We start from the raw sequence: 27,943 nt of genomic DNA, 5'->3' as shown, positions 1-27,943 counted from the left end.
GGGTGGCAGGGGGGGGCGACCGCCCCTCCTGGTGCCCCCACGGTTGAAAAACGTCTCTCTTAAGTGCCCTTTTGAGTGGCGAAAATGAGAGGATGTGCCCTATTGGTGCCCCTCCAATGGTCTAAATTTTACCATGTGCCCCCACAGTTGAAAAACGTCGCACTAAAGTGCCCTTTTGAGTGGCAAAATTAGAGGATGTGCCCTATTGGCTGCCCTTCCAATGGTCTAAACTTGACCATGTGCACTGATGGGGTCCCATGTTGTGCAGTAGGTGGCCTTTTTTTCTTTTCGCCCCTGCCCTTCAAACAGCCTGAGTCCACCACTGCTTGCCAATACATAGTCTTGCCACCATATTCACCAGTTTCCTTCCCACTGATGAGAATGGAAAACCATACATTCTGGACATGTGAGAGAAAATCCTTATCTGCCCTTATACCAAGATATTGTTTAAGACTAACTGTGTCACTGAATGCTCAGTGTTCAATGTGTGAAATGTAAAACCTATGTGTACGAGCTGTTACATGCAACATTTTAAAATCATTTTTCCTTTCTTTGTTTTAGAAAATATCAATGGTCTACTTTGACTGTGTGCCATTACATTTTTCACAATGCAATAACTAATCGTGAGTATTTCCGTCTCTACACACCATTGACTTGAATGGGAGGTGCCTCACCCCTATGATGTCAGACATTAGAGGCAAGTCTATGGTAATTAAGGGTCCAATACTATTTTATAAAGATTCAGAAAAGCTTCCACAAGTCTCAAGGGAGTTGTGTTTGCAGGTTTACAGGACTGAGGGGAAAGAACTGGACTTAGAAAGAGGACACGTACCCAAACACAAAGAATGAGGACCTTACTAGTGGTGTTGGTGTTGGCTGTCTCGTCAGCGGCTGCAGCGAGTGAGTATATGCATTAATACAGGACTAAATCATTAATAACTTGATCAAACGCATGTGGCTCCATTTTCTCTCTTTCTTAATGTCTGTTGGAGGGAAGATGTGGCTGATTTGAGACTAACATGGGGCCGCTTAATTAAACAAGGCCATTAGTGCTGGAAATTGGACTTTAATTTGACAAGAAATGTGCACTTATTAGAATTATTTAACAGAATTTCTGTTGATGACTATGTAAACTCTTACGTTTAGTAAAGACAGTTCACAAAAATAATATCTAACCTACCTGATAGGTTAAACAAATATATGTACTTTGCATTTCCCTAAAAAAGCAATAAAAGGTTGGCTCGAATAGTTAAAAATATCTGTTATAATATCTAATATAAGTGACTATCATTATGCCTACATGCATAGTCTGGCCCATCAATCACTTCATGTTGTCATTTAGGTTGTTTCTGCGCTAATTGATCAGCTTGGGAAAGCCCAACAAATTGAACGACAGTAATAGTGAGTGAGATATTTGTGAGATATTTGTCTTCCTCATATCATGCAGTTACAGGATCTCCAAGTTAGTTTTGAATGGTCTCTTTATTCTAGGGTCTGTGTGGATGTCTGAATTATAAAGTACTGCACTTTGGACTTTGACGTCATGTATTTCAGGGTGGCCATTGATGTTGAGCATTGTAGGATTAATTACAATTACACCTACTCCATAGGCTGCAATATGTAACTTAACAAATGTCTGCGTGTAGGGAACGTATTATATTTTTAATATGGCTGAAAACTCACTATACAGTCAATCCCTGTCAAGACCATACCACTATAATTTTAGAGAAAAAAAACATAATTTCTGTGCATATATGTTTGAATGTAAAGATCATATTATAGACAATTTGGTAACACTTCATTTGAAGGGGGTATACATACAGGACTTACTCACATGAACATTTCATAACAATGAGTACATGACAAACACATTGGTATCAGGTATGTCTTTATCATTCTCAAATGTAAATGATATTTTTCTGTGTGTGTGTGTGTGCGCGTGCATGTCTTTGATATGTTATAAAATAATTGTGTGATTAATCAGATGTTCAGTAGAAGTTCAAGAAGAATTTATCACTCCAGTCCACTGACTGCAACACTGTGGACATCAGTAGAATAGCAGCAGGATAGCGTGACTAATCACAGCCGACAGGTTGCACTGTACTGCACCACAGATTACATGCTTGTAATCAAGCATGGAGCAATTACATGCCAATTTGTCTGAATTCCTTACCCCTACAATCCTGCCTGGGACACTGGAGCAGGTGAACACAAATTATTGACTTTGTCTAATAATCTTATAGGATAACCAAAGTGCATAATAACATTGTTGAAGTTATACTGGTCTGGTAACTAACTTGAAGTGTGAATGTTGTATCAGTGATTTTAGAAGGACTATATGAAGTACCAGGTTTGTTTTCATTCTTTTATTTTTATTTCGGAGGATGATTGGGTTAATGATCCTGAGAACCAAACTACACACACACACACACACACGCACGCACACACACACACGCGCACACACACACACACACACACACACACACGCACACACCGATTGGCGGGTAAGGCCGCCCTGAAGTCTGAGCTCCACAGAGGCTCCCCTCATTCCAACAGTTGGGATTACGTTTGCTGGCGCTCATCTGACAGTCACATGAAAGGGATTGAGGGGGATTGCAGGGGCCGTGTGACTCCCTCCGCCCGGAACCCCCACCCCGCCCCTCCCTCCTCCGCTTCCTAAACCATGGCAGGAACACCTGAACTCCCGCTCACCACCATCTTCTGCCTCCCTCAAACATCTCCTCTTGATCGTTCTTACAGTCATATTTTTGGTCATGCTCTCGTTCCCAGCACAACTTGCCCTCTCAAAAGGTTAGGGTTAGGGTTAGGGTTAGGGTTAAAATGGTTAGGGTTAGGGTTGAAAGGGTTAGGGTTAGGGTTAGGGTCAAAAGTTTTTTTTTTTTACTGACAAGTATTTAAGTATTTCATTTATAAAAAATGTCATTTATAGGTCTGAGCAGATTAATCTGTCATTAGTCTGGTGTGTTATGAGTTTTAAATGTTCACAGGTTTAGTTTTAAATGCTCAGATGATTCTGACCAAAGTCTAGAGTAGTTAACAGTTACCGGTAAATCCTATTAAATGGCCTGAAAAAGAATGTCAAAACCTAAGATTTACCAATTATAGTGGTGTTATGTGGTTGTTCACAAAGAGGCTTGAAAGAATTAGATGTTTTACTTTATGACAATTCCTGTTCATTTGAAACACCGGACATGTTTTGCATTACACTGATATATGATATAAACATCATGTTATATGTACAGTAAATCCACTTAACAAAAACATTTGATCTACGGTATTCATTACTGTGCTTCAATCTAGAGAATGAGCTGTGAGGTCTTTCACAAGTGTTTTCAATGCTCTGACCGTGTGTTTTTCAGAGCCTAAAACACGTTTCACACGTTACCGCTCATGGAACTCACGGATGTATCCTGTGTGGAGAGATGGTGACTCCCGGTACAGAGACTGTTGGACTGGTGAGTTTTCACTATCCTCACTTCATTAAGTCTTTTTATGTTCTTTTTTTGGCAGTCCCACTCATATTTTTTATTGTATTGGATAGAGATAGTGAAGGCAGACAGGAAAGTAAGGAGAAGAGGGCCGGATTCCAACCCATGCCGACATGGGTATATGTGTGCACTGTAGCCCGCGGTGCTAGACCACTGGACCACCCCAGGCCACACGTATCTTCATTAACACTAGAACAGTTGTGCCTTTTGACCCCATTTTTTTCAATGCAAAGCTGCTATTTACACACAACAACCACTTGTAAATTAGCCTGATTCCTACCCAGAAAAACTACAAAATAGCTTTATATTCACTTATCGTGATGTAATAAAAAAAAAAGTAAGGATACTGGGTGGTAGAAAGGCACGCACATATCTAGGAAAAGTCATGAAAGGAGAGTCCTGAAATTTGATCGAGTGCAAAGATATAAACATTTGTTTTACTCACAGGGGCTTCACCCCAAAGTGTGAAAATCTTTAGAATATTTAGAATCACTACAGTGTGTGTGTGTGTGTGTGTGTGTGTGTGTGTGTGTGTGTGTGTGTGTGTGTGTGTGTGTGTGTGTGTGTGTGTGTGTGTGTCGTTTTCTTTCCAGGTGGTGAAGTTACGTTTGATGTGAGAAATGATGCACCCACTCTAACCGGAGGCAAGGCAACCTTCAACATCGACCTTCGCTTCCCTACAAACCAGACTGTGCTCTCTGACGGGCAGGTGGTTTGGGCACGCAACTGCACCGTCAACGGTAAGTTCACTGTCGAAATGCGACCACTCTACGCTACTCTATTCTGTACTCCACTTTGTCACTGTTGTTGAGTCTACATACCATATTTTTGCACATTTGTACATCTCTTTTTTGATATAGCCTCCAATTTCTTTATACACCATACTGTACATAGCTACCTTAACTGTACATAGCTTACTGCTATCCATCTCTTGTATATATCTCTAAACTACCACACTTGCCATGTAATGCTGTACCTATCACTTATCACTGTCATGTTTTATATCACTATTCACACTTCTGGTTAGATGCTAAACTGCATTTATTTCTCTGGTACTTGTACTCTGCAATGACAATGAAGTATAATCTAATCTAATCTAATTTAATCTAATCTAAGTCTGGTCTTGTCCTCCCCTCTTCCAGGAACCCAGTACCGTGAGGGTCAGGCTGTGTACCAGGACCAGACCTCCTCAGGAGAGAGGACCGGAGTCTTCCCCGATGGCACCCCCTTCACCAGGGTCGCCAAGAAGAACCCCCAATACGTGTTTGTGTGGAAGACATGGGGTAAAGACTAACTGTGATTGGACAAAGAGATATGCTATGGGCCTTCTTCCCTTCGTGTTTAAGGAGCCATTCAGTATTTCCTATGAACTTTCGGATTTGGAACTCTTTTTGGTTTTGATCATCAGTTAGTTTTATATTCCATGTAGCTGACGCTTTTATCCAAAGCGACTTACATTGCCGTGAGTGCGTACGTTTGTCAGTATATGTATATATGGTCCCAGCGGGAATTGAACCCACAACCTAAGCATTGTCAGCGCCATGCTCTATGAACTGAGCCATAGAGGACCTAAGTTTTCTAACCACTTTTTCCTCTTTTTAAGGACGTTACTGGCAGGTCACAAGCGGACCCTCCTCCGCCCTCACCATCGGCACTGACAACATCCCCCTGGGCTCTTACAACATGGAGGTGGTCATCTACCACTGTCGTGGCGTAGACAAGTTCATCCCCCTGGGCTATGCCTCCACAACGTTCTCCATCACAGGTAGGCACTAGGCAGGTAGAACCAGGATTTAAGTGACAAAACCAATCCAATATCAAAGTGTATAAATACTGTTCTTGTCCCCTGGCTATTGCACACAGCGCACATGACCCTGGAATAACAACTCAAACCTGGCCTTAGGGGGGAGGTGTAGCTTCGAATCACAAATGTGTGGTGTCTATTGACTTAATGAAGGCCAAGTTTGACACTTTGGTCCACCAAACCCTTCACACATTTTGGGCGTCTGGGAGTGTCTGGGAATGAGACTAATTAAAACAATAACTCATCAACCCTGGTTTGACTTCAAGGGATTGATTCAAATTGAATTAGAAACATGTCAATATCAATATGTGAATTTTATGTCCTTCATAACATCTTTTGCCTTTGCCCTATGCCTCCGTAGACCAGATCCCCTTCGCAGTAGAGATCAGCCAGGTGAACGACGTGAACGCGGCGGACCTGAGCTTCATCCAGAACCGAGCCGTCGCCTTCAGTGTCAACCTCCACGACCCCAGCCTGTACCTCGGCGACGCAGACATCACCCTCAACTGGGACTTTGGTGACAACAGCGGGACGCTCATCTCCAGGTTGCTCAGCGTCACCCACACGTACCTCTCGACCGGGTCCTTCAAGCCTAAGGTGGTCGTGATGGCCAGCATTCCCAACAGCTGTGCAGACCCCACTGTTGCCAACCCCACTGGTGAGAGACACGGATCGTTCTACAGCATGTCACGTAAACAGGGAAAGACCATGTAATAGGCTGTTTTCTTTTTTGCCTCCTGTAACTTTTTAGGAAACAGCTCAGATATACCGTACTCGATCAGATGTACAGTACATTCGGAAGACAAGAGAAAAAAAGACATTGCGTTGACGTTTAAGATGAAAAAAGACAAACAATAGTAATACGCTCTTGTTTTTCTATCTAGTGATCCCTGTGGATCCCTCCAACGTACCAGCAGTGATTGTGATGGCCTCCACCCCAGGGGCTGGCCAGATCGTTGACCCCACCACCCCGGCACCGACTGACATCGCCCTGGATACCGCCACCTCTGCGGCCGCCGCCGTCGCTGACGACCTCTCGCTCGCCGCCTCCGTGCAGCCTGCTGAAGCCGCAGACGCAGCCGTAGACGCAGAAACAGACGCAGAGACGGCCGAAGCCGCAGCCGCAGACGCAGCAGCCGCAGCCACAGAAGGGGTTGAAGTCGCCTCAGTGGCCCCTCCTGCAGGAGCCGACGCCACCGCCGCCCCTGCTGCTGCTGCAGAAGATCCCGCTATCGACCCCGCAGTAGAGGACCCGGCCGCCGTCCCCGTGGCCGAATTAGACGCCGCCGCGGAAGAAGCTGCAGCAGTGGAGGCCGCCGCCGCCGCCGCCGCAGACCCTGCAGCAGTGCCCGTCGTGGAGGGAGCCACTGCTGCCCCCGTCGCCCCGGCAACCGAAGAGCCCGCCGCTGCGGATGTTGTCGCCGACGCGGCGGCGGCAGTTGAAGAAACAGCCGTAGTGGCCGAGGTGCCGGACGCCGCAGATGTGATCGACGCCGACGCCGCTCCTCCTGCTTCAGACGCTCCCGTCGCAGAAGGAGAGGAGGCCGCAGCAGACCTGGCGGTGGCCACCGTCCTCCCAGAAGTCCCTGCTGCTGCAGCCACGGTCGCCCCCGTGGCGGAGGAGGAGGTAGGCCTAGCGGTGGCTGACGCTGAGGCGGAGGCGGAGGTCGTAGTCGCTCCAGAGGTCGCCCTGGCTGAGACAGCGGCTCCTGCTGACAACCTCGTGGTTCCTGCGGCCACGGAGCCCACAGCTGCTGCGGAGGAGGAGGAGGTCGCCGCTGCTGACCTGGAGGCGGAGGTTGTAGAGGCGGAGGTCGTCGAGGTCGTAGCGAATGAGGTCGTCGCAGCCACTGCAGGTGATCGATGTTGTTGAAAGCATTGAAGTGAATATTTTACTTTCGTTAGTCGTTTGTTATAAATACACTGTGTGATCGGATATATAACATTAACTATTGTCTCAGCGGTAATGACAATCAACTAAATGAAAGTAGATAGACAAATCTTGATTCAGAATCTGAGAGAATCTGAATCAGAATCACTTTTATTACATCTTACCGTACCAAGTTGTTGGTTCCTCAACATTGACTGCTTACCCGTTTATTTATTTATGTTTATTTCCCCCCAGCGGCAGCAGCTGTGAATGAGGTGGCGGCTCCGGTGGAGGGGGAGGTCGCGGCGGAGGTGGAGATAGAGATGGTCACACCGGAGGCGCAGGTGGCGCTGGTCGTGGCTAAAAGGCAGGCCCCAGAACTGACAGGGAACGGTGCCTGTACCGTCTATCGCTACGGCTCATTCGCCACGTCTGTGAACATCGTCCGTGAGTCAATAAGTCAATACAGTTGATATTTACATTTACATCTACATCTACATTTACATTCACATTTACATTTTTGCCATTGGGCAGGTGCCTTTATCCAAAGTGATTTACAACAAATACATTTGTCTAAGTAAGTGAATCATCAATCCATCAGTCATCCCAAGACAAATTAATCTCTGCTCGGGTCAGGGGCCATTGGCAGTCATAATGCTATATACAGTATATATATGCTGCATATATTGTTTTCATTTTTTTGGGCATATACAGTAGAAAAACTGTAGAGGGGGGTAGAGGGGATGGAGAGGTTACAGGAGGGACAGTTTGCCAACAATACATCATACTAGGGTGTACTAGGCTGTTGAGATACTGCAGACTTATCATACTCTCATAATAGTAACAGCTGATAACGATGTTCAATGGTGATCACTCACTCTAATCTCTGTTGACGTTGTTATTCAGAGGGCATCGAGAGTGTGGAGATAGTCCAGGTGTCTAACGTGGTGTCCCTGACCACTGAGGTGGAGCAGAACGCAGTCGACCTGACCATCACCTGCCAGGGAAGGTGAGTTTATCCACCAACACTGAGAGGATTAAAAGAGACTCTCACATTCCAGAGCCCAGTTGTTGAAAACTTTTAATCTGGATCAGAATGATCCCGATTATTTTCCCTGATCCAGGATCAGATTGAGCTGGCTGACCTCCCCCTTATATCAGCCAGATAGATCTGATCCTGGATCACAGAAAAGAATCGGGATCATTCTGATCCAGATTAAAAGTGGGCAATTTACAACCGTGCCCTGCTGTTATGTCTTGTGTATTTACAATCTAACAAGACTGCTACTGTGAGTAAGTATTACACAGGCAGTTGCATAATTCTTAGGATTTCATTGTTCATTGTTTCATTTTTCACAACGCTATGTTATTATAAAGCTATAGAGGTAAGGGGGGGGGCAAGTAATTCCTTTTTTACGCAGCTATAGCAGATACATCAGTCACACAGGTTATTCCATTGAAACTCTGTTATAAAGGCCTTTGGAATTCTTCTGGTCTGGTCTTCATGGTGGACACCTGCTCATTCACTCCCATTCCCATCTTTTGTTTAGCTTACCAAATGAAGTTTGCACTGTGATTTCGGAAGAAGACTGTATCGTACCCGTGCAGACCATCTGCAGTGCCGTCATACCCTCTACTGAGTGTCAGATGGTCCTCCGACAGTTCTTCAACGACTCAGGAGTGTTCTGCATCAACGTGTCGTTGACCAACGACGTCAGTCTGGCTGTGGCCAGCGCTAGAGTCAGCGTGACAGTCGGTGAGCAAAAACAATATAATATATGTCATGTATTATAAAGAAACTGCTCGCCGAACCTTAAAACATTTATGGACTGATTTGAAACGTGTGAAATTGGAATCGCCTCCTTTCTTTGTTCTTTCTTATTTGCTTTCTTTTGTATATGCTACAAATGAGTTTGATTGATTGACTGACTGACTATCCATACATTTCTTAGAATTTCACTGATGAGTGGAGTGTTCTTCCTCATACTTTGCATGTTGTTGTATGTTTGTCTGCAGGCTCCAACGCCTCCACAGCAGGTACAGTGGCCACCATTGTAGGTGTGATGGTTCTCGTCTGTGCTATTGGCACCATCGCTTTGGCCTACAGGTGAGTAGGGACGAATATCAACACATTACACACTTCCCTTTTGGCCCCAAGTTAGAAGGATTTTATGAGATGCAAATGCACAGCTGATTAATGATATGTTTTGTAGAGTAAATGACACAGTACTCGTGTTTTCCAATCAGGCGCTTCAAGCAGTACCATCCCCTAAAAGAAGACTCTACAGGCAGTGGCGTAAGCAGCTCTTCAATAACATCAGTGCCTTTGCTGCTGTGGAACCTGCTCAGCAGACAGTCACCCGGAGAAAGCCGTCCATTGCTTCAGGGCAGGGTGGTGTAAAGCATGACCCTCTGCACTCATACAGTACAGAGCCACAACCAGGTCAAAGCCTAACCATCTGTACTTACTGTAAAGTTGTCTTGCAGACTTGAACAACACATAAAATGCATTAATTCACTCAACAAACAGCTTAACTTCAGAGACAAACTGTAAAGGAACTGTAAAGGAACAGTTGTAGATGTACTATTGACACACTGTAAGCGACTGTAATAAAAAGAGAAACGTGAAAACACTTTCAAAAGAGAGCAATGAAGAAACCAGAATTATTATTTTTGGTTTCTGGCACTGTATTTACTTGTGACAAAATAGTATATTTATTTTGACTCAGTCTTTTTTATCTGAAGAAAAAACTGAAAGTCTAGTAATTTATTATGCGTCTCCTGTAGCCCATTTGTAACTCATTATTTAGAAAATAACAAAAATTAAAATTAATGCCTTAAAATCAATTGAATCTTATAACACATTAACTTGCTTTGCTGGTCTGATTTTGGTCTGAAATCACTATCACATCACAGCTCTTTGTTTCTAAAACGTATTTGCTGTCATTCTCCAAAACAAATTTTGAATTTCACTGTTGTAAAATATCTACACCTCCCAAATAAAGCTTTCTTAATCCTAATCAAGCTTGCTTTCAATCTGTCCTCCCTACTGTGTTTGTACTAATAATTTGTGCTAATTCCTGTCCAAAGATCAAGAAACTTAAGCGCCTTACATATGCTACATTGAAAAGATTGATGTGTTATTATTATCAAACATTCATGTTTATTATGTCGGCATAAAGAAGAGCGAACAATCTTAAGACGAAGCAGTACAGAGATTCAACCACAAGGTGGCGTAGGAGGTAGAAATTACATCAGAGTTCTATAGTCAGTGAATGAGAGGCCGTTGTAAAGCGCTTTGGATAAAAAGGCGCTATATAAGTGCAGTCCATTTACTCATTACCCATTATAAATCAGTTGTTGACAGAGGTAGCAAGGATACTTAATACTTAATGCATGGCATGCTGATTAAACAACAAGACCAATGTCAGTCTTCCTTGTTTAACCCTCGGCCATCGCTTGTCCGCGCCCAAATCAGAGAGACAATGGAGGGCGCTGGCCTCCAGTTATCCTCTCTCTGGCCTCCCCGTGATAACACATCTGGTATCGGGTGTTTTAATGGCCATGCCAACATTTCAAATGTTTGGTGTCTCAAACAATATACTATGGGGTGACACTAGAAAACCCAGCTCATACTGTACTTTCCCCAAACTACAATGACTCACCTTGCGATACTATTCTGCTGGATGATAATGCAAATGCAATCAAATGTGTATTTAATAATCTTTCAGTCCATGGACCTTCCTCCACCGAAATGAAAAAAGTATTTTTCAAGGATGCAAGGAAAACCTTTGGGATTCATAATGTTGTTTCTCGATGAAACAATAAACACAAGAAAACAATTCTCCTTCAATAATTTATTGCGTATCACAGTCAGAATATGACGGATGGAATAACTGCGTGAAAAATAACAGAACTCTATAAAATAAAATGATTTCAACACCACCAATACATTCTGTGAACCCAACCACAGCATATTTCATTCACCAGATTTTCAGTACAAACAGACAACATGTATCCATGATGTGTGACAATGCTTGCTAGACATTTCTTAAGATTATCAAAGCTGAGCCATGTAAACGTAATAACATTGATGATAAGCATGCTAGTGACTAGGGTGAATCAATTCACTTTAATACTCCTCTCCCTCTTCCTCTCCCTCTCCTTCAACTGAATCAACGCCCACCTCCTCATAATCTTTCTCCAGGGCAGCCATGTCCTCCCTGGCCTCAGAGAACTCTCCCTCCTCCATACCCTCACCTACGTACCAGTGCACAAAGGCACGCTTGGCATACATCAGGTCAAACTTGTGGTCAAGACGGGCCCAAGCCTCTGCAATAGCAGTAGTGTTGCTAAGCATACACACCGCCCTCTGGACCTTGGCCAGATCTCCACCAGGCACCGCGGTGGGGGGCTGGTAGTTGATGCCAACTTTGAAACCAGTGGGGCACCAGTCCACGAACTGGATGGAGCGTTTTGTTTTAATGGTGGCAATGGCCGCGTTGACGTCTTTGGGTACAACGTCACCACGATACAGCAGACAGCACGCCATGTACTTGCCGTGACGAGGGTCACATTTCACCATCTGGTTGGCTGGTTCAAAGCAGGCGTTTGTGATCTCAGATACTGAGAGCTGCTCATGGTAAGCCTTCTCTGAAGAGATCACTGGGGCATAGGTGGCCAGGGGGAAGTGGATACGGGGGTAGGGCACCAAGTTGGTCTGGAACTCTGTCAGGTCAACATTGAGGGCACCGTCGAATCTGAGGGAAGCAGTAATGGAGGAGACAATCTGACTAATAAGCCTGTTAAGGTTGGTGTAGGAAGGGCGATCAATATCAAGGTTCCTACGGCAGATGTCATAGATGGCCTCATTGTCCACCATGAAGGCACAGTCAGAGTGCTCCAGGGTGGTGTGGGTGGTCAGGATGGCGTTGTAAGGCTCTACCACAGCAGTGGACACCTGGGGAGCTGGGTAGATGGAGAACTCAAGCTTGGACTTCTTGCCGTAGTCGACAGACAGTCGCTCCATCAGCAGGGAGGTGAAACCAGAACCGGTACCACCTCCAAAGCTGTGGAAGACCAGGAAGCCCTGGAGGCCAGTGCACTGGTCAGCCTGGAGAAAGAGAGGAAAGAAACATGATGATATTATTGTTAGATGAGGACAAGAGTGAGGCAGAGTCTATGTTGAGGAGATATCATTTATGGTTCTTAGACGACGCTCACCAGTTTGCGAACCCTGTCCAGAACTATGTCGATGATCTCTTTGCCGATGGTGTAATGCCCACGGGCGTAGTTGTTGGCTGCATCCTCCTTCCCAGTGATCAGCTGCTCAGGGTGGAACAGCTGGCGGTAAGTTCCAGAGCGCACCTCATCTAGTCAAAGCAAGAGCTGTTAGCGAAATAACTCAGGACCAATCAGAAGACACCAGTACAGTGCTAGCCGTATCAATGTTTCCACACCGCCTGATCTTACCAATGACAGTGGGCTCCAGATCCACAAACACAGCTCTAGGGACGTGCTTGCCAGCTCCAGTCTCACTGAAGAAGGTGTTGTAGGAGTCGTCTCCTCCTCCGGTGATCTTGTCACTGGGCATCTGTCCATCGGGCTGGATCCCATGCTCCAGGCAGTAGAGCTCCCAGCAGGCATTGCCGATCTGGACACCGGCCTGGCCCACGTGGACGGAGATGCACTCGCGCTGGTTGGAAGGAGAGAGAATGATATAATTAACTCATGCAGCACTTCACAAACTACTATGTCATGCTGGTTGGAAAGGGAACACAGGCATCTAAATTGACTTCAATGCCACGACACAATCGACTGCTTGAAATGAACGTTTTCTAATGTGAGAAACTCATAGAGGAGAACCAACAAAAGAGGCCACAAGAGGACGGGGGGGGAGGGGGATACTGTAAGGTTGTATTTTTCCCACACGGCACTTTAGCCATTCCTCACAATCCTTCTCTCTGTTCTGAGTGGATGAATGGGATTTGAGAGAGTGAGAAGAGTGAGAGAGTGAGAAGAGTGGGAATTGTGCCATGTAGAGGCATCGCCCTGAACTGCAGTCTGCACAGTGGGGAGGGAGAGACGAAGAGAGAGAGGGGAGGGAGGGAGGGAGGGAGGGAGGGAGGGAGGGAGGGAGGGAGAGCGAGCTGCAGCATACAGTAGGCTGAGCCATCACGAATCATGCCACCATCCCCCCACCTCTTCCCCATCTCCCCTCCTCCCTCCCCTCCTCCCGCCAACTCCACCCTGCTGTTAAGGATTTGGAGCAATGAACGTTGCTAAGCAACTAGGCACTAGTGGCGTTTGAGGTTTGAACTAGCCTTTCCTGTATCAGTTAATGCGCACCCACACAACACAATGTCCCAGTTATCTATAGTTCATCGTATTCTGATACTCACATGCAAGTGTTTTTTAATTAACTTAAAGATAATTTGATATTGATATCGCAAGGAAACGATGTGTAATGGTTATGCATATTCTACTGTGCCTTAAATAAAGGCAGCATAGTCATTCTGAATAAGTAGCTTATGTGCAGCGAGAGAGGAGCTACATTATGTGATTGCAGCAGCTGGTGGACTTAACAGGAACACCCGATGGATATACAAGGGTGCAGCTTTATCTCAGGCTTTAAGACAAGACCATCTGCTGGAGATCTGCTGGGGACCACTTCAGACAAAAGAGCTCAACCCACCTCCTTCCATAAGGTCTCCTTAACACTTTAAAGCTGAGCTCTCCAGCCTCCATAATGAATAAGTTAAACGATAGTTCTTACAAAGAGTTATGAATGAATATAGCCGATACATGTAAGCTACCAATACCAATGACACTTTCTATAGCTTTATATCTCCTTATACCTGACTGTTCTGTGGATGGAACTGGCTACACGGAAGAATTGTAATTGAAATACTGTATATTCCACTCAAATATTCCCCATTTTATGTTGAAAGCTAGTTGTCCTTTTCCAGATAACCTATAGGTTATGCCTATTCCCACCTCAGGTCTAAACGTGCACCAAATAGGTTACATAGTACGTACACATATTCTTTATGAAGGTCTATGCGCAAATCAATGCACCAAAGATAGAGTAATTTCTCAGAATATAAAATAACCTATATTTATTTATGGCAGTCGGCCAGGCACCTTTTTGCTCATCCAATAAATATAGGTTATTTAGGTGCAATCTGACAGCCCAATATGCTGAATTGCATCAGTTATTACTATAGGCACTGATCAGAGGAAAGGGTTGGGATGAAGGACATCTAGAATGTTCTATCCCACGTCATACTTGTATAACAACGTGACCAGCTGAAAGCATCTTATCCAATAATGCTACATAAGCCTATACACAAAATAACCTTTAAAAGAATAAAATGTACCAAACATAAGGTCGGGATCAGTTCACCTGTGGTGACATTAATTTTCATAAATGCACCAGTAGCTATACAACGAACGAATTCTCCAGAATCGATAACGGCGTATACTAAATTACAAATAATATTCACCCCCAAAAAAAATCTGCCACAGAAAAAGGCGAAATTTCCTCGAAATCTTCATTAATCATATGCTGGCTTCTTAACCACTTCTGCAATTGATACGATAAAATGTAACCATTAATGTATTAAGCACACACAAAAAAAACGTATGTAATGTTATTTAATATGCTACCTGATTTATTATAGTAACACACCATATCGATTGAGTATCGCCTAAATCAATAACGCAAATGCATTAAATATTCATTATGCACGTCTTCAATTTCTACATGTAGGCTACTCACCATTGTTGCTTTTAGAGAGGAGTTTTGGAGAAATGTGCAGAAAGATTGGAGGTCTTTTTATCTCTTCGGTGGAAATAGAGGTTACTTTATCCGACAGCTAAGAGTCGATGTAGTAACTGTTCTCTGACACCGTGGGGCGGTAGTATTTGTAGTGTTGCAATGTGGGTGGAGCCAGCATACATGAATACATTAATATATGAATAAATGAACACATGAATAAATTAAGACCTTACGGCCACGGTAGGGTGTGAGGCCTGTCAAGTGTGGCCTGCCCTATTATTAGCCAGGGACGTTATCAATGTGTCTATAAACATTTCCGATCTGGTGAAAGTGTTTTGTGCTTAAAGTAAGGCTGGTGAGAAGTGTTCCATTGGGATATTAGGCCCATCATGTGTACGCATCTCTTTGCCAACATAATTTAGTATGCAAAGTTGGGATAAAGCACCACATACTGTACCTGGAAATCAATACTAGGCAGTCAAACAGATGGGGTAGGGGGCAGGGGTTTGACAAGGATTTTGATAGGCGGAGGGATCTGTTCACATACAGTACTCGTTCCTAACACACTGAACACATACTGTATGTAATTCACAAACAACGGCAAGGTTAATTAGAATGTATCTCTCACTCAGGAAACAGGACTGTGTTTTATTCTCCATCGTTGACTGTAAGCAAAGTCAATGGAACCCAGATGGAAGAAATAAATGCACGCTAGTTTCACATACCACTATTCCATTGACGATTTAGCTAATATACAGGAAAGCATTCATATTTAACATCTTTACAAGGTGTTTCATCCCTGCTTTAGCTGACCATATGCTAAGGAAGTTGTTAGTCCTCCATCTGTCAATGATTGCTGAGCAATAGTCTGACAGACAGACTGGGAGGGGCGAAGCAACATAATTAATGCAGCTGTCTCTTAGAAACATTGCCCCCATCCCTTCCTCCTTAATCTCCTCTCCCTCAGCCTTTAGCATTATGGTCTCTCTGTGTGTGTGTGTGTGTGTGTGTGTGTGTGTGTGTGTGTGTGTGTGTGTGTGTGTGTGTGTGTGTGTGTGTGTGTGTGTGGTGACTGGGGTAATTCCAGACATAGGGAGAGGAGGAGTGGTGGAACGACAGCTGAGGGTCCATGTGTTTGCTGATGACAGACCACAGTGACACGCCGGTCACATGACCCACTGCAGAGGAGTGGCATGATGACGTCACTGCAGCAAAACCTTGAACAAAGACGGGCGGAGGCTCGATGCAGCAAAAACCACGCCCTTCGATTCTCTGTTATGATGTATGAATATGAATGGTCTTCTTCGTAGATATATGAATGAGCTTTATAAATGTCTTCTATTGATGTTTAAGGTCGTTTTTTCATTTGTTTGGTCTTAATTCCACTGTTTTTGTTGGAAATTCATAATGCATAATTTATAATATAGGAAGTTAAAGCATACTGAACTGAAGTAATTAGAGTTGTGCTAATTTATGTAATAGATTTACAAGAATTAAGTGAATGGCCTATATGGACTGTGTGTGTGTGTGTGTGTGTGTGTGTGTGTGTGTGTGTGCGTGTGTGTGTGTGTGTGTGTGTGTGTGTGTGTGTGTGTGTGTGTGTGCACGTGTGTGTGTGTGTGTGTGTGTGTGTGTGTGTGTGTGTGTGTGTGTGTGTGTGCACGTGTGTGCGTACGTGTGCGTGTGTGTGTGTGTGTGAGTATTATTCATCAAGCATTTATTTAACCATAAGACTTAATACGGTTACAGTGGTGTTCAGTTCAAAAAGTAGGCTAATCCCTCGAATATATCAGGGAATCCGGGAATAAACAGCATGCGTTGTGTTTTATTCGATGTCCAGACAGAGCTGCTGACTTCAATGAGGAAGCGCCGCCCTCCTCCTCCTCCTCCCTCCTCCTCCTCCTCCTCCCTCCTCCTCCTCCTCCTCCTCCTCCTCCCTCCTCCTACCTCCTCCTCCTCCTCCCTCCTCCTCCTCCTCCTCCTCCCTCCTCCCTCCTCCTCCTCCTCCCTCCTCCTCCTCCCTCCTCCTCCTCCTCCTCCTCCCTCCTCCTCCTCCTCCCTCCTCCCTCCTCCTCCTCCTCCCTCCTCCTCCTCCTCCTCTCCTCCTCCTCCTCCTCCTCCCTCCTCCTCCTCCCTCCTCCCTCCTCCTCCTCCTCCTCCTCCCTCCTCCTCCTCCTCCTCCCTCCTCCTCCTCCCTCCTCCTCCCTCCTCCTCCTCCTCCTCCCTCCCCCTCCTCCTCCCTCCTCGCTCCTCCTCCTCCTCCTCCTCCCTCCTCCTCCTCCTCCCTCCTCCTCCTCCCTCCTCCTCCTCCTCCCTCCTCCTCCTCCCTCCTCCTCCTCCTCCCTCCTCCTCCTCCTCCTCCCTCCTCCTCCTCTTCTTCCTCCTCCTCCTCCCTCCTCCCTCCTCCTCCTCCATCATCCTCCCTCCTCCTCCTCCTCCATCCTCCTCCCTCCTCCTCCTCCTCCTCCCTCCTCCTCCTCCCTCCTCCTCCCTCCTCCCTCCTCCATCCTCCTCCCTCCTCCTCCCTCCTCCTCCTCCCTCCTCCCTCCTCCTCCTCCCTCCTCCCTCCTCCTCCTCCTCCCTCCTCCTCCTCCCTCCTCCCTCCTCCTCCTCCCTCCTCCCTCCTCCTCCTCCTCCCTCCTCCCTCCTCCCTCCTCCTCCTCCCCGGACCCCAGTGGTCCACGCTCATCTGCTGCTGTCCAGAGGAGAAAGAGGGCGTTCACTGTTCATCACTGTTCATCTTTGTTCATCTTTTCGGCGTCTGTATCATCTCTCTCCTCATTTCAGAATCACAATGGTGAGCCCATCTCGTTGAAATAATATTTTCGTTTCTCTCTTAACTTTTACTTCGTTGCGTTTAATGCATTAGATCATATATTCCATATAGCACCTCGGTTTAAGTAATGGAATATATTCTTGTGTTTTTGTGAGGGGCGAGAAAGTCCTTCAGACAGTCCTACACATTCTGAAGATATACCAATGTTATGGGTTGCTGACGTTCTTGTTTCATTGCCGTAGCTCATAATAAAAAAATACATTATTATATATATTTATTAGTGACCAGCTAAAACACGCAATTGTAAAAGAAGGCCGCGGCTCATCAGAGGACTTTGGAGCGGGTGTGAAACCATGCGTAGACAATCCGTCGCATGTAGCGCTAATTCCATTTGTGTCGTAGTTAATCAGCTGAATGGAATGGAATGAAATAGCATGGCATTTAGAAGATGTATGTAATTCTACCACCGGACCACAGTCAAATGAATTGCTACGCATGTCTTATTTCTAGAATTGAAGCTAAAAAACTACTATCAGCAGTCATTTGCCTTAGCAAATGCTAATGTGATGTAGGCTACAGACAGACAGATGTGTAAATATTTACTTAAATGTTACTAGTTTCTGATTATATGCAGATTTTTTTTTTTTATTCTTGCATTTTTGTGCAATAATACTATGTGCAATATGACAACCCTTGGGTACATAAGGTTCAGAGATAGGAAATGTTAGGATATTTATAGCATAGCATAGAGTACAGCACAGTGTTTTATTTGTATAGTATAGTATAGTGGATAGTGTACATAGCCTTTATTTATGTAAACCAGCTCTTTTCCCTTCTTGTTTTTAGTATTTTTTTCCTAGCACCAGGGGAGCCCCCCCTCCTAAATTTCGTTGTATGGTACCTGTACTGTATTAATGACAATAAAGACCATTCATTCATTCATTCATTCATTCATTCATTCATTAATTTTTCTTTCAACCAGCGCGAGTGCATCTCCGTCCACGTGGGCCAGGCCGGTGTCCAGATCGGCAATGCCTGCTGGGAGCTCTACTGCCTGGAGCATGGGATCCAGCCTGATGGACAGATGCCCAGTGACAAGACCAGAGGAGGAGGAGACGACTCCTTCAACACCTTCTTCAGTGAGACTGGAGCTGGCAAGCACGTCCCCAGAGCTGTGTTTGTGGATCTGGAGCCCACTGTCATTGGTAAGATCAGTTGGTGTAGAAACGCTAATACGACTAGCACTGATTGGTCCTGAGTTATTTCACTAACAGCTCTTACTTTGACTAGATGAGGTGCGCTCTGGAACTTACCGCCAGCTGTTCCACCCTGAGCAGCTGATCACTGGGAAGGAGGATGCAGCCAACAACTATGCCCGTGGGCATTACACCATCGGCAAAGAGATCATCGACATAGTTCTGGACAGGGTTCGCAAACTGGTGAGTGTCGTCTAAGAACCATAAGTGATGTCTCCTCAACATAGACTCTGCCTCACTCTTGTCCTCATCTAACAAGAATATCATCATGTTTCTTTCCTCTCTTTCTCCAGTCTGACCAGTGCACTGGCCTCCAGGGTTTCCTGGTCTTCCACAGCTTTGGAGGTGGTACCGGTTCTGGTTTCACCTCCCTGCTGATGGAGCGGCTGTCTGTTGACTACGGCAAGAAGTCCAAGCTTGAGTTCTCCATCTACCCAGCTCCCCAGGTGTCCACTGCTGTGGTAGAGCCTTACAACGCCATCCTGACCACCCACACCACCCTGGAGCACTCTGACTGTGCCTTCATGGTGGACAATGAGGCCATCTATGACATCTGCCGTAGGAACCTCGATATTGATCGCCCTTCCTACACCAACCTTAACAGGTTGATTAGTCAAATTGTATCCTCTATCACCGCATCCCTTAGATTCGACGGTGCCCTCAATGTTGACCTGACAGAGTTCCAGACCAACTTGGTGCCCTACCCCCGTATCCACTTCCCCCTGGCCACCTATGCCCCAGTGATCTCTTCAGAGAAGGCTTACCATGAGCAGCTCTCAGTATCTGAGATCACAAACGCCTGCTTTGAACCAGCCAACCAGATGGTGAAATGTGACCCTCGTCACGGCAAGTACATGGCGTGCTGTCTGCTGTATCGTGGTGACGTTGTACCCAAAGACGTCAACTCGGCCATTGCCACCATTAAAACAAAACGCTCCATCCAGTTTGTGGACTGGTGCCCCACTGGTTTCAAGGTTGGCATCAACTACCAGCCCCCCACCGCGGTGCCTGGTGGAGATCTGGCCAAGGTCCAGAGGGCGGTGTGTATGCTTAGCAACACTACTGCTATTGCAGAGGCTTGGGCCCGTCTTGACCACAAGTTTGACCTGATGTATGCCAAGCGTGCCTTTGTGCACTGGTACGTAGGCGAGGGTATGGAGGAGGGAGAGTTCTCCGAGGCCAGGGAGGACATGGCTGCCCTGGAGAAGGATTATGAGGAGGTGGGCGTTGATTCAGTTGAAGGAGAGGGAGAGGAAGAGGGAGATGAGTATTAGTTATTTAATGATATAATAATAAAGATTCTTAATTCCTATGCCAAATGGTCACATTCCACATTCCCCTAGGTAACCTGAGAATTAGTGATCTATTCCCTTGTGATTCCACCTTGAAACAGTGTTGCGTAGTAGCAGGATAAAAATAAATAAATCAGAATGGAGTTAGACAAGTGTAGTCCTTGTTTAAGTCTTTAAAACATGTGTATGAAGATTCTTTGCTATTCCTCTGTGTCATTTGTAACCCTAGCCCCATAAAAATCGTATGCATAAAGATGGTTCCTGTCTGTCCTTGTTCTAAAATTAACATATTAAAGGTTATTTCACTTCCAGGGGTTGAACAGGGGACACATTTCCATTGGTATTTTATTACAATGTTCTGATATTTTTGGGAGAAAATAGATAAGGGCTATTTGAAGCTTTTGAACGAAAGAACATCCGTGCATATTTTGAACGACTGTAAACATTTCCTTCCTCTTTACGCATACCCTTTTGTCCCCACCTGTTTGCTCGAAAGGTTCGACCAATAATGTGTTATTTTACAGACAAGACACTCACAGTCCAAAACTCTGGCTCCCTCCTGTGGTTAGAACATATACACACAGTATACTGCTCCACACATACCGTACTTACACATTCCTTTTCTTTGAGACATTTATTTAACATAAAGTGTCATTTTAAAAATATATCAATGCATTCAGATCAGTGCGACGTCATTCCATGGCAATGTATGAGGACTATCTTTTTTCCAAGCAGGTGCAGCACATTTTTACTCCATAGTGAACTGCCATTTTAATGTTAGTCATGCCTACCCCATAGTGTGCAAGATTAATATTTTATTAAGGAAAGGCATGTCTCCTCATGAACCACTTTGCAATGGTACAGTTAACAACACAGCAGAGTCAGCAAAGTGTTGTGTGTGTGTGTGTGTGTGTGTGTGTGTGTGTGTGTGTGTGTGTGTGTGTGTGTGTGTGTGTGTGTGTGTGTGTGCGCGTGTGTGTGTGTGTGTGTGTGTGTGTGTGTGTGTGTGTGTGTGTGTGTGTGTGTGTCAGTGGCTAATAGATCAATCCATCCATCTTTGGACTAGGAGGCTGGTGTTATGAATCTATTGACAGTCCATAAGCCTCTAGTAAGATACACAGGGCATCCTAGTTGTGTGCAGTGTGTATGCACTACACATATGGCAAGGTTTTGCTAAATGAATTCTTCACATTTAGAAATATTTCTGAAGCTGCTTAAAAGTTAAAACACTGTATTCCAAAGGTTACTAACGCACGTATATGGGCATAATGCTCGACTTATAAATTATGAAACTATTAAATTACAGTGTTTCCTCCAAAGTCACTTGTTTTTATTATGATCAATTACACAATTTCCTTTGAATTGTATTTCATCATAATGTATAGATTTCACCGTCATTTGAGACAAAAACGTTTTAGAATCTCACTGACTGTAGTTAAGTGTGGACTAATAATATTACTAGAATGCCACCGATGAGGCCTACTTTGGTCATGCTAGAAGAATTCGCTTATCACCACAATGATGTCGGCAACATTCTCAACCTAACGGTTTCCTCCTTCCGTGCCGCCCTCCGCACCCACGTGTCTATTTAAATAGGCCAATAGAACGAAGCAAGGACGCCTCTTTTCCTCTGAATGGGCGGGATATCTCTGTCCCAAGCCCGCCCAAATGTGGCGGCCCGTCATAGTACGGTGGCCGACAAGGGCTGTCTTTGCAGCGCGTTTGCCCTTGTCGGCCACCGTATCATAGGCTATATAAACCGCCCCACCCCTACAAGCGTCAGTTTGAAACTTCTCACAATAGACTCATAAAGGTCTCTGTGTGAGAGTTAATAAGCGCACATCTACGGTTCCTTCTTTTTCACTTAACTCTACATTTCTAAACTCCTCATCTTAGACATGGTAAGTGTTGAATATAAGAATACCTTGTAAATGTAGTCTACTGTGTGATGGATGGTGTCATGATATCTTTAATTTAATTAGGTTATTCGTTTATCAATCGGAGATGACATCGTCATGCCTGTTGCCTAAAACTGTCAAATCTAATGAATGAAAAACTCTTGTGAGTGTTTTTTTAGGTTTTAAAGAAGAAAATGAAAAGGAAAAAACAGTCCATCATAATCCGGCATATATCAAATGTCACATACTCTATTTCGAAAAGGCACATTTCTTTCTTTCTGTGTGTTACGTTAGCGCCCTTTGAACACAAGGATGGATTGATTTTTCCACTACTGCGCCACAGATTCAGAGGCCTGTGTGGGGCGGGGGTAATTGTTCCTTCCTCCATCCCCTCTCTCTCTGTCTCTCTCTCTCTCTGTCTGTCTCTGTCTCTCTCTTTCTGTCTGTCTGTCTGTCTCTCTGTGTCTCTCTGTCTCTGTCTCTCTCTCTCCTCCACTACACTGGGGCTGTGTTCAGAATGGCATACTAGCATACTACTCATACTATATATGACGTAGATTTTGAGTATGTAGTGCGTTCACACTGTAGAGTTATGTGAAATTTGAGTATGCAAGAAATGTATGTAACTAGATTTTCGGTCGGCTGGTATTGGCATATACTTATTATGAATTTAGTAAGCAGTATGCAGTATATACTAATTGAGTATGCTAGTATGCAGTATATACTAATTGAGTATGCAGTATATACTAATTGAGTATGCAAGTATGCAGTATATACTAATTTAGTATGCAAGTATGCAGTATATACTAATTGAGTACGCTAGTATGCAGTATGCTAGTATGCCATTTCGAACACAGCCGCACACTTGCTTTGTAACATTGATGCACTGCGGGCAAAAGGCACACGCGGTCATACATTCTACTCCGAAAACTTTACAGTTCGGCTCCATGTTCTTTGTCTCTAAACCAGTGGTCATGGTTGATGATTCCTCAATGCAGTAAAAACCTTAAAATTGTCTAAAAAACAATAGCTACCATCGATATGAATAATCATGTGGTTTTACAGACTCAACAATTCGTGACGTTAGAATTATAAGGTTCTATCTCAATTTGTCAAAATTGAGTTTTTTTTTACATAATCTGATCCATTGTGTGTTTATTAATGCCTGTGTGGTGTTATTTTTTAAAATGTTGAATTTTTCGAGTTAGTAATTCATAAAATACAAAGGTTCCATCTCACAAAACATAATGGAATGTCAAAACTTTGACGCTCAATATCTCTGAACTGCCCTAAACGGAGATGGAACCTTATAATTCTAAACTCACGAATAGTCACACACAGCCTGAATATGAGAACAATAGAGCCTATCCGAAATATCTATAAAAGGCAGTATTTTATTCACGGAGTCCAATGTCAGGACATGTAGCCGAGATTGTTTAAATGAATCAGGAAGTTAATCTGAATAAGCCGGTAGACCCAGGGAGGGAATGTCAAGAGCCACGTGGTTCCGTGTTTCATTAGTCTACATACATAACGACTGCAATTTATGTTGACTGGTTTATGGTTTTATAACCGATTATAAATTAAATCCCCTATAGTCCAAAGACCTGTATTACACATTTTATTTCACTTCACCCGACGCCATTTCGATGAGAAAAGGGAGTAGCCCCCCTTTCATTTGATCATGGCAATGTTGGAGGCACTTCAGACACTTTCACACTGAAATGGGAATTATTATTTTTTTCCTCGACGGAAACTAATGAACTCTCAACTAGTGTCAGTGTTCAGCCCTATCTGGGGGTTTTGCACCTCCCACTGTAGATGTGTAATCTTTGCCATGCTGACTTTCACTTGCTTTTACAACAGGGATTACAGCACACCATGGCTCTATAATCACTCCCATTGTTGCAAGCCAAGGACCCAATAGTGTGGTCGTATGGTAATTAGGCCTACAGACCCAGGGGATTGTGCTATTTAGGCCATGTATGACAAATGTATTTGTCTCCACATTTTTTCCCAGAACACATTTCAGTTTTCAAACCGTTAATCTTAACACGAGACACAATTAATTGACACTAACGCATTAATTTGACCATTGAAAGTATTAGAAAGAAACTCTTTGTGCTTCCCAAATTCGCATTGATAATGAATTATTTTCTAACCATCATTTTCAAACCCCCCTCAGCTTTGGTTTAACATTTCTAAACCGCCTGTTCAGGTATTTGCTTATGAACATAACAGCAGTCAATGACCCCTCACCGAACCAAACATGCTTTTTCTGCTGCGGCGAAACAGAGCAGGTCTGTCTCCCACATAGCTGCATATCATCACTGACACGCTGAGTCAGGTGACCCATGTTCTGCTATTAGAGCCACACACAGAGAGACAAAATGGCTTCCTGGTGAAGAGAAACTTGAATCTCCTTGTGATGTTTTGAAACTGTAACGAGCACTACCAAAAATAAACATGCAGTGTCAGAATGATCAATAACACATAATTGTTCTCTCTCTCCCATAGCGCGAGTGCATCTCCGTCCACGTGGGCCAGGCTGGCGTCCAGATTGGCAATGCCTGCTGGGAGCTCTACTGCCTGGAGCATGGGATCCAGCCCGATGGGAAAATGCCCAGTGACAAGACCATCGGAGGAGGAGACGACTCCTTCAACACCTTCTTCAGTGAGACTGGAGCTGGCAAGCACGTCCCCAGAGCTGTATTTGTGGATCTGGAGCCCACTGTCATCGGTAAGATCAGTTGGTGTGGAAACGTTGATACGGCTAGCGATACAGCTAGCACTGTGTACTATTTGACTGGAGTTATTTCGCTAACAGCTCTTACTTTGACTAGATGAGGTGCGCTCTGGAATATACCGCCAGCTATTCCACCCTGAGCAGCTGATCACTGGGAAGGAGGATGCCGCCAACAACTACGCCCGTGGGCATTACACCATCGGCAAAGAGATCATCGACTTGGTTCTGGACAGGATCCGCAAGCTGGTGAGCGTCGTCTAAGAACCATACGTTCCCTCCCTTGTACCATTCCCTGAAGAAATAATAATACAAAATTGATCACAAAAAAAAAAGAACCATAAGTGATGTCTCCTCAACATAGACTCTGCCTCACTCTTGTCCTCATCTAACAAGAATATCATCATGTTTCTTTCCTCTTTCTCCAGGCTGACCAGTGCACTGGCCTCCAGGGTTTCCTGGTCTTCCACAGCTTTGGAGGTGGTACCGGTTCTGGTTTCACCTCCCTGCTGATGGAGCGTCTGTCTGTTGACTACGGCAAGAAGTCCAAGCTTGAGTTCTCCATCTACCCAGCTCCCCAGGTGTCCACTGCTGTGGTAGAGCCTTACAACGCCATCCTGACCACCCACACCACCCTGGAGCACTCTGACTGTGCCTTCATGGTAGACAATGAGGCCATCTATGACATCTGCCGTAGGAACCTCGATATCGAGCGTCCTTCATACACCAACCTTAACAGGTTGATTAGTCAGATTGTCTCCTCCATTACTGCTTCCCTCAGATTCGATGGTGCCCTCAATGTTGACCTGACAGAGTTCCAGACCAACTTGGTGCCTTACCCCCGTATCCACTTCCCCCTAGCCACCTATGCCCCAGTTATCTCTGCAGAGAAGGCTTACCATGAGCAGTTGACTGTTTCAGAGATCACAAACGCCTGCTTTGAACCAGCCAACCAGATGGTGAAATGTGACCCTCGTCACGGCAAGTACATGGCGTGCTGTCTGCTGTATCGTGGTGACGTTGTCCCCAAAGACGTCAACGCGGCCATTGCCACCATTAAAACAAAGCGCTCCATCCAGTTTGTGGACTGGTGCCCCACTGGTTTCAAGGTTGGCATCAACTACCAGCCCCCCACCGTGGTGCCTGGTGGAGATCTGGCCAAGGTCCAGAGGGCTGTGTGTATGCTTAGCAACACTACTGCAGTAGCAGAGGCCTGGGCCCGTCTTGACCACAAGTTTGACCTGATGTATGCCAAGCGTGCCTTTGTGCACTGGTACGTAGGTGAGGGTATGGAGGAGGGAGAGTTCTCTGAGGCCAGGGAGGACATGGCTGCCCTGGAGAAAGATTACGAGGAGGTGGGAGCAGATAGTGTTGAGGGAGAGGATGAGGGAGAAGAATATTAAGAGTTACTTTCAGCATTTCTCAATCATTTTCCTTTCAACATTCCTCTGAAACAATTTTTTGCTGTCCCTTTGTAACCTTGACTCAAGTCTTTCTTTTATTGCAATAAAAGTACATTTTAATGTTTGTGAACTTGTATGTGTGTTTTAATTCTTCACCCTGTAATATTAATTACTGTACATAAATTAAAAGCTGTCACACAGACTTTATTATAACATCAAGTTAGTATTTTCCAAGTCTTCAACTCTTATATTCAGGAAAATCAGATAACATGAAATCAAGAGTAATACTGTATCTCCACAGACATCTTTGGATTCACCTTTGATCAATAGCACCAAACTTAAAAAGCTGCTCACTAAGTAGGACACATCTGCTTTGTTGGATATCACGGCTTAGCCTGGGGGAGAATGGAGTGAACTGCTGGAACTTTCCTGATCTCATACATAGCGGAATAAAATATATAAAAACAGGTTTATTGAAATGAAGTAGTGACATGTCAGTCTGCAAGTCTCAATGTAGCTGCTACGGTCATGTTTACCTCAGCCACTCAGTCATATTCACTCATTCTTCATGAATGAATGTCACTTAGTCTGATGTGGCCTTATAATAACTTTGTTTTTATAACCCTAACCCTGTTTTTTCCATTCTTTTAGCTGTACACACACAATATTATTGTCTATGAATATGGTTCATAGCAAGACACACAAAGCAAAAATGAACGACCAACCAACAAAGAAACATTGAGAGACAAATGTGGCCTGGTTTGAGTCAAAGGGTTGGGTGTGGTGGACTGAAACATGTCTATATAGCCCTCCAGGACTGTAAGACGATAGTTTTTTGCTATGTATACCCTCAACCTATGTGCTAGTGAAATGTTATGTGATGCGTAGGAAAATCAGGTCGACAGTGCAGTTTTACAATGGTTAACAATTATCTTTATATATTGACCGTGTCATGCCCAGGAAGGAGTCACAGCCTTTCATTAATAATGAAAGAGAGTATGTGCTGCTCTACCATTGAATCACTGTTAGCATTAGAGACCTCCGCATGGCTGTAAAAGTAAAGTGCAGCGGTTGTTTGTGCATGCCTGTGCTAACTGTGTGGGTGAATGTTTCAAGAAAAACAACAGCTGAGGGAGGCAAAATAAAGGAGGTTAGCCTGAACTTTGTACACAGTCTTACGTGGAGATCAGGTTAAACAGTGTCCACTGTAATCTAACTTAGAAGGATTCATAAGCTTCTAGGCTTTTTTGTTTGTTGTTTTTTTTGGAAGTCCCAAACAGCAAGCAGTCCCAACAGTTCCCGACAGTTACAGTACATATGGGGGCTGTTTGAGTTCGCATTGAGTGGATGCATTGATTGGAGTCAGATTAGATAACACTGGACAAAAACCATATTAGTGTCAGGCATTCTTTCAGCAGAGATAAAGGGCCTGGTGAGGTGTCCTAACCGTTGTTTAGCTTGGCTGTGATGCAGAGATGAGGACAGAGATGTTGAACTGCAGTGTGAGATGCCCCACAAAGGAGTGGCGGAGTATGGCTGAAATGAAAGGTACAAAGCCCCAAGATGATCAAGCTCTGCCAGACTATTCACATCCTTATGAAGAGGTACAGTT

The 27,943-nt window shown here is 44.6% G+C and overlaps 4 protein-coding genes across 4 annotated transcripts; 3 read left to right on the top strand and 1 right to left on the bottom strand.

The window, feature by feature from the left end:
• Positions 1-845: 845 nt before the first annotated feature.
• Positions 846-9,584, top strand: pmela (premelanosome protein a; the record flags this gene model as incomplete). The annotated part of the gene is made up of 12 exons (XM_080548543.1): positions 846-900; positions 3,381-3,476; positions 4,103-4,249; positions 4,652-4,792; positions 5,113-5,274; positions 5,675-5,971; positions 6,198-7,169; positions 7,439-7,630; positions 8,090-8,192; positions 8,734-8,939; positions 9,200-9,290; positions 9,431-9,584. 12 exons carry the CDS (start codon positions 846-848, stop codon positions 9,582-9,584), a joined length of 2,616 nt encoding a protein of 871 aa, XP_080404669.1.
• Positions 9,585-11,315: 1,731 nt separating this feature from the next.
• Positions 11,316-12,875, bottom strand: LOC308173414 (tubulin alpha chain-like; the record flags this gene model as incomplete). Its single annotated transcript, XM_080548441.1, has 3 exons — positions 12,656-12,875; positions 12,407-12,555; positions 11,316-12,296 (listed from the first exon to the last, which is right to left on the bottom strand). The coding sequence occupies exons 1-3, from the start codon at positions 12,774-12,776 to the stop codon at positions 11,316-11,318; spliced, it is 1,251 nt and encodes a 416-aa protein (XP_080404567.1). The 5' UTR covers positions 12,777-12,875.
• A 5,849-nt stretch (positions 12,876-18,724) lies between these two features.
• Positions 18,725-20,269, top strand: LOC308173588 (tubulin alpha chain-like; the record flags this gene model as incomplete). The annotated part of the gene is made up of 3 exons (XM_080548615.1): positions 18,725-18,944; positions 19,030-19,178; positions 19,289-20,269. Exons 1-3 carry the CDS (start codon positions 18,824-18,826, stop codon positions 20,267-20,269), a joined length of 1,251 nt encoding a protein of 416 aa, XP_080404741.1. The 5' UTR covers positions 18,725-18,823.
• A 1,830-nt stretch (positions 20,270-22,099) lies between these two features.
• On the top strand, positions 22,100-26,365 carry LOC308173587 (tubulin alpha-1C chain). Its single transcript, XM_080548614.1, has 4 exons — positions 22,100-22,188; positions 24,703-24,925; positions 25,029-25,177; positions 25,357-26,365. Exons 1-4 carry the CDS (start codon positions 22,186-22,188, stop codon positions 26,329-26,331), a joined length of 1,350 nt encoding a protein of 449 aa, XP_080404740.1. The 5' UTR covers positions 22,100-22,185; the 3' UTR covers positions 26,332-26,365.
• Positions 26,366-27,943: the final 1,578 nt, after the last annotated feature.

The sequence above is a fragment of the Nansenia antarctica genome (assembly GCF_963989245.1).
Source record: "Nansenia antarctica genome assembly, chromosome: 18".
NCBI classification, from domain to species: Eukaryota; Metazoa; Chordata; class Actinopteri; order Argentiniformes; family Microstomatidae; genus Nansenia; species Nansenia antarctica.
This window is presented reverse-complemented; position numbering and strand designations above follow the sequence as displayed.

What these genes read in the sequence shown, in the direction of transcription:
- LOC308173587 (XM_080548614.1), top strand. An exon ending in TCTGGAGCCCACTGTCATCG is followed by an intron (nt 24,926 to 25,028) that starts GTAAGATCAGTT and finishes TACTTTGACTAG; the next exon opens with ATGAGGTGCGCTCTGGAATA. An exon ending in TGGACAGGATCCGCAAGCTG is followed by an intron (nt 25,178 to 25,356) that starts GTGAGCGTCGTC and finishes CTCTTTCTCCAG; the next exon opens with GCTGACCAGTGCACTGGCCT.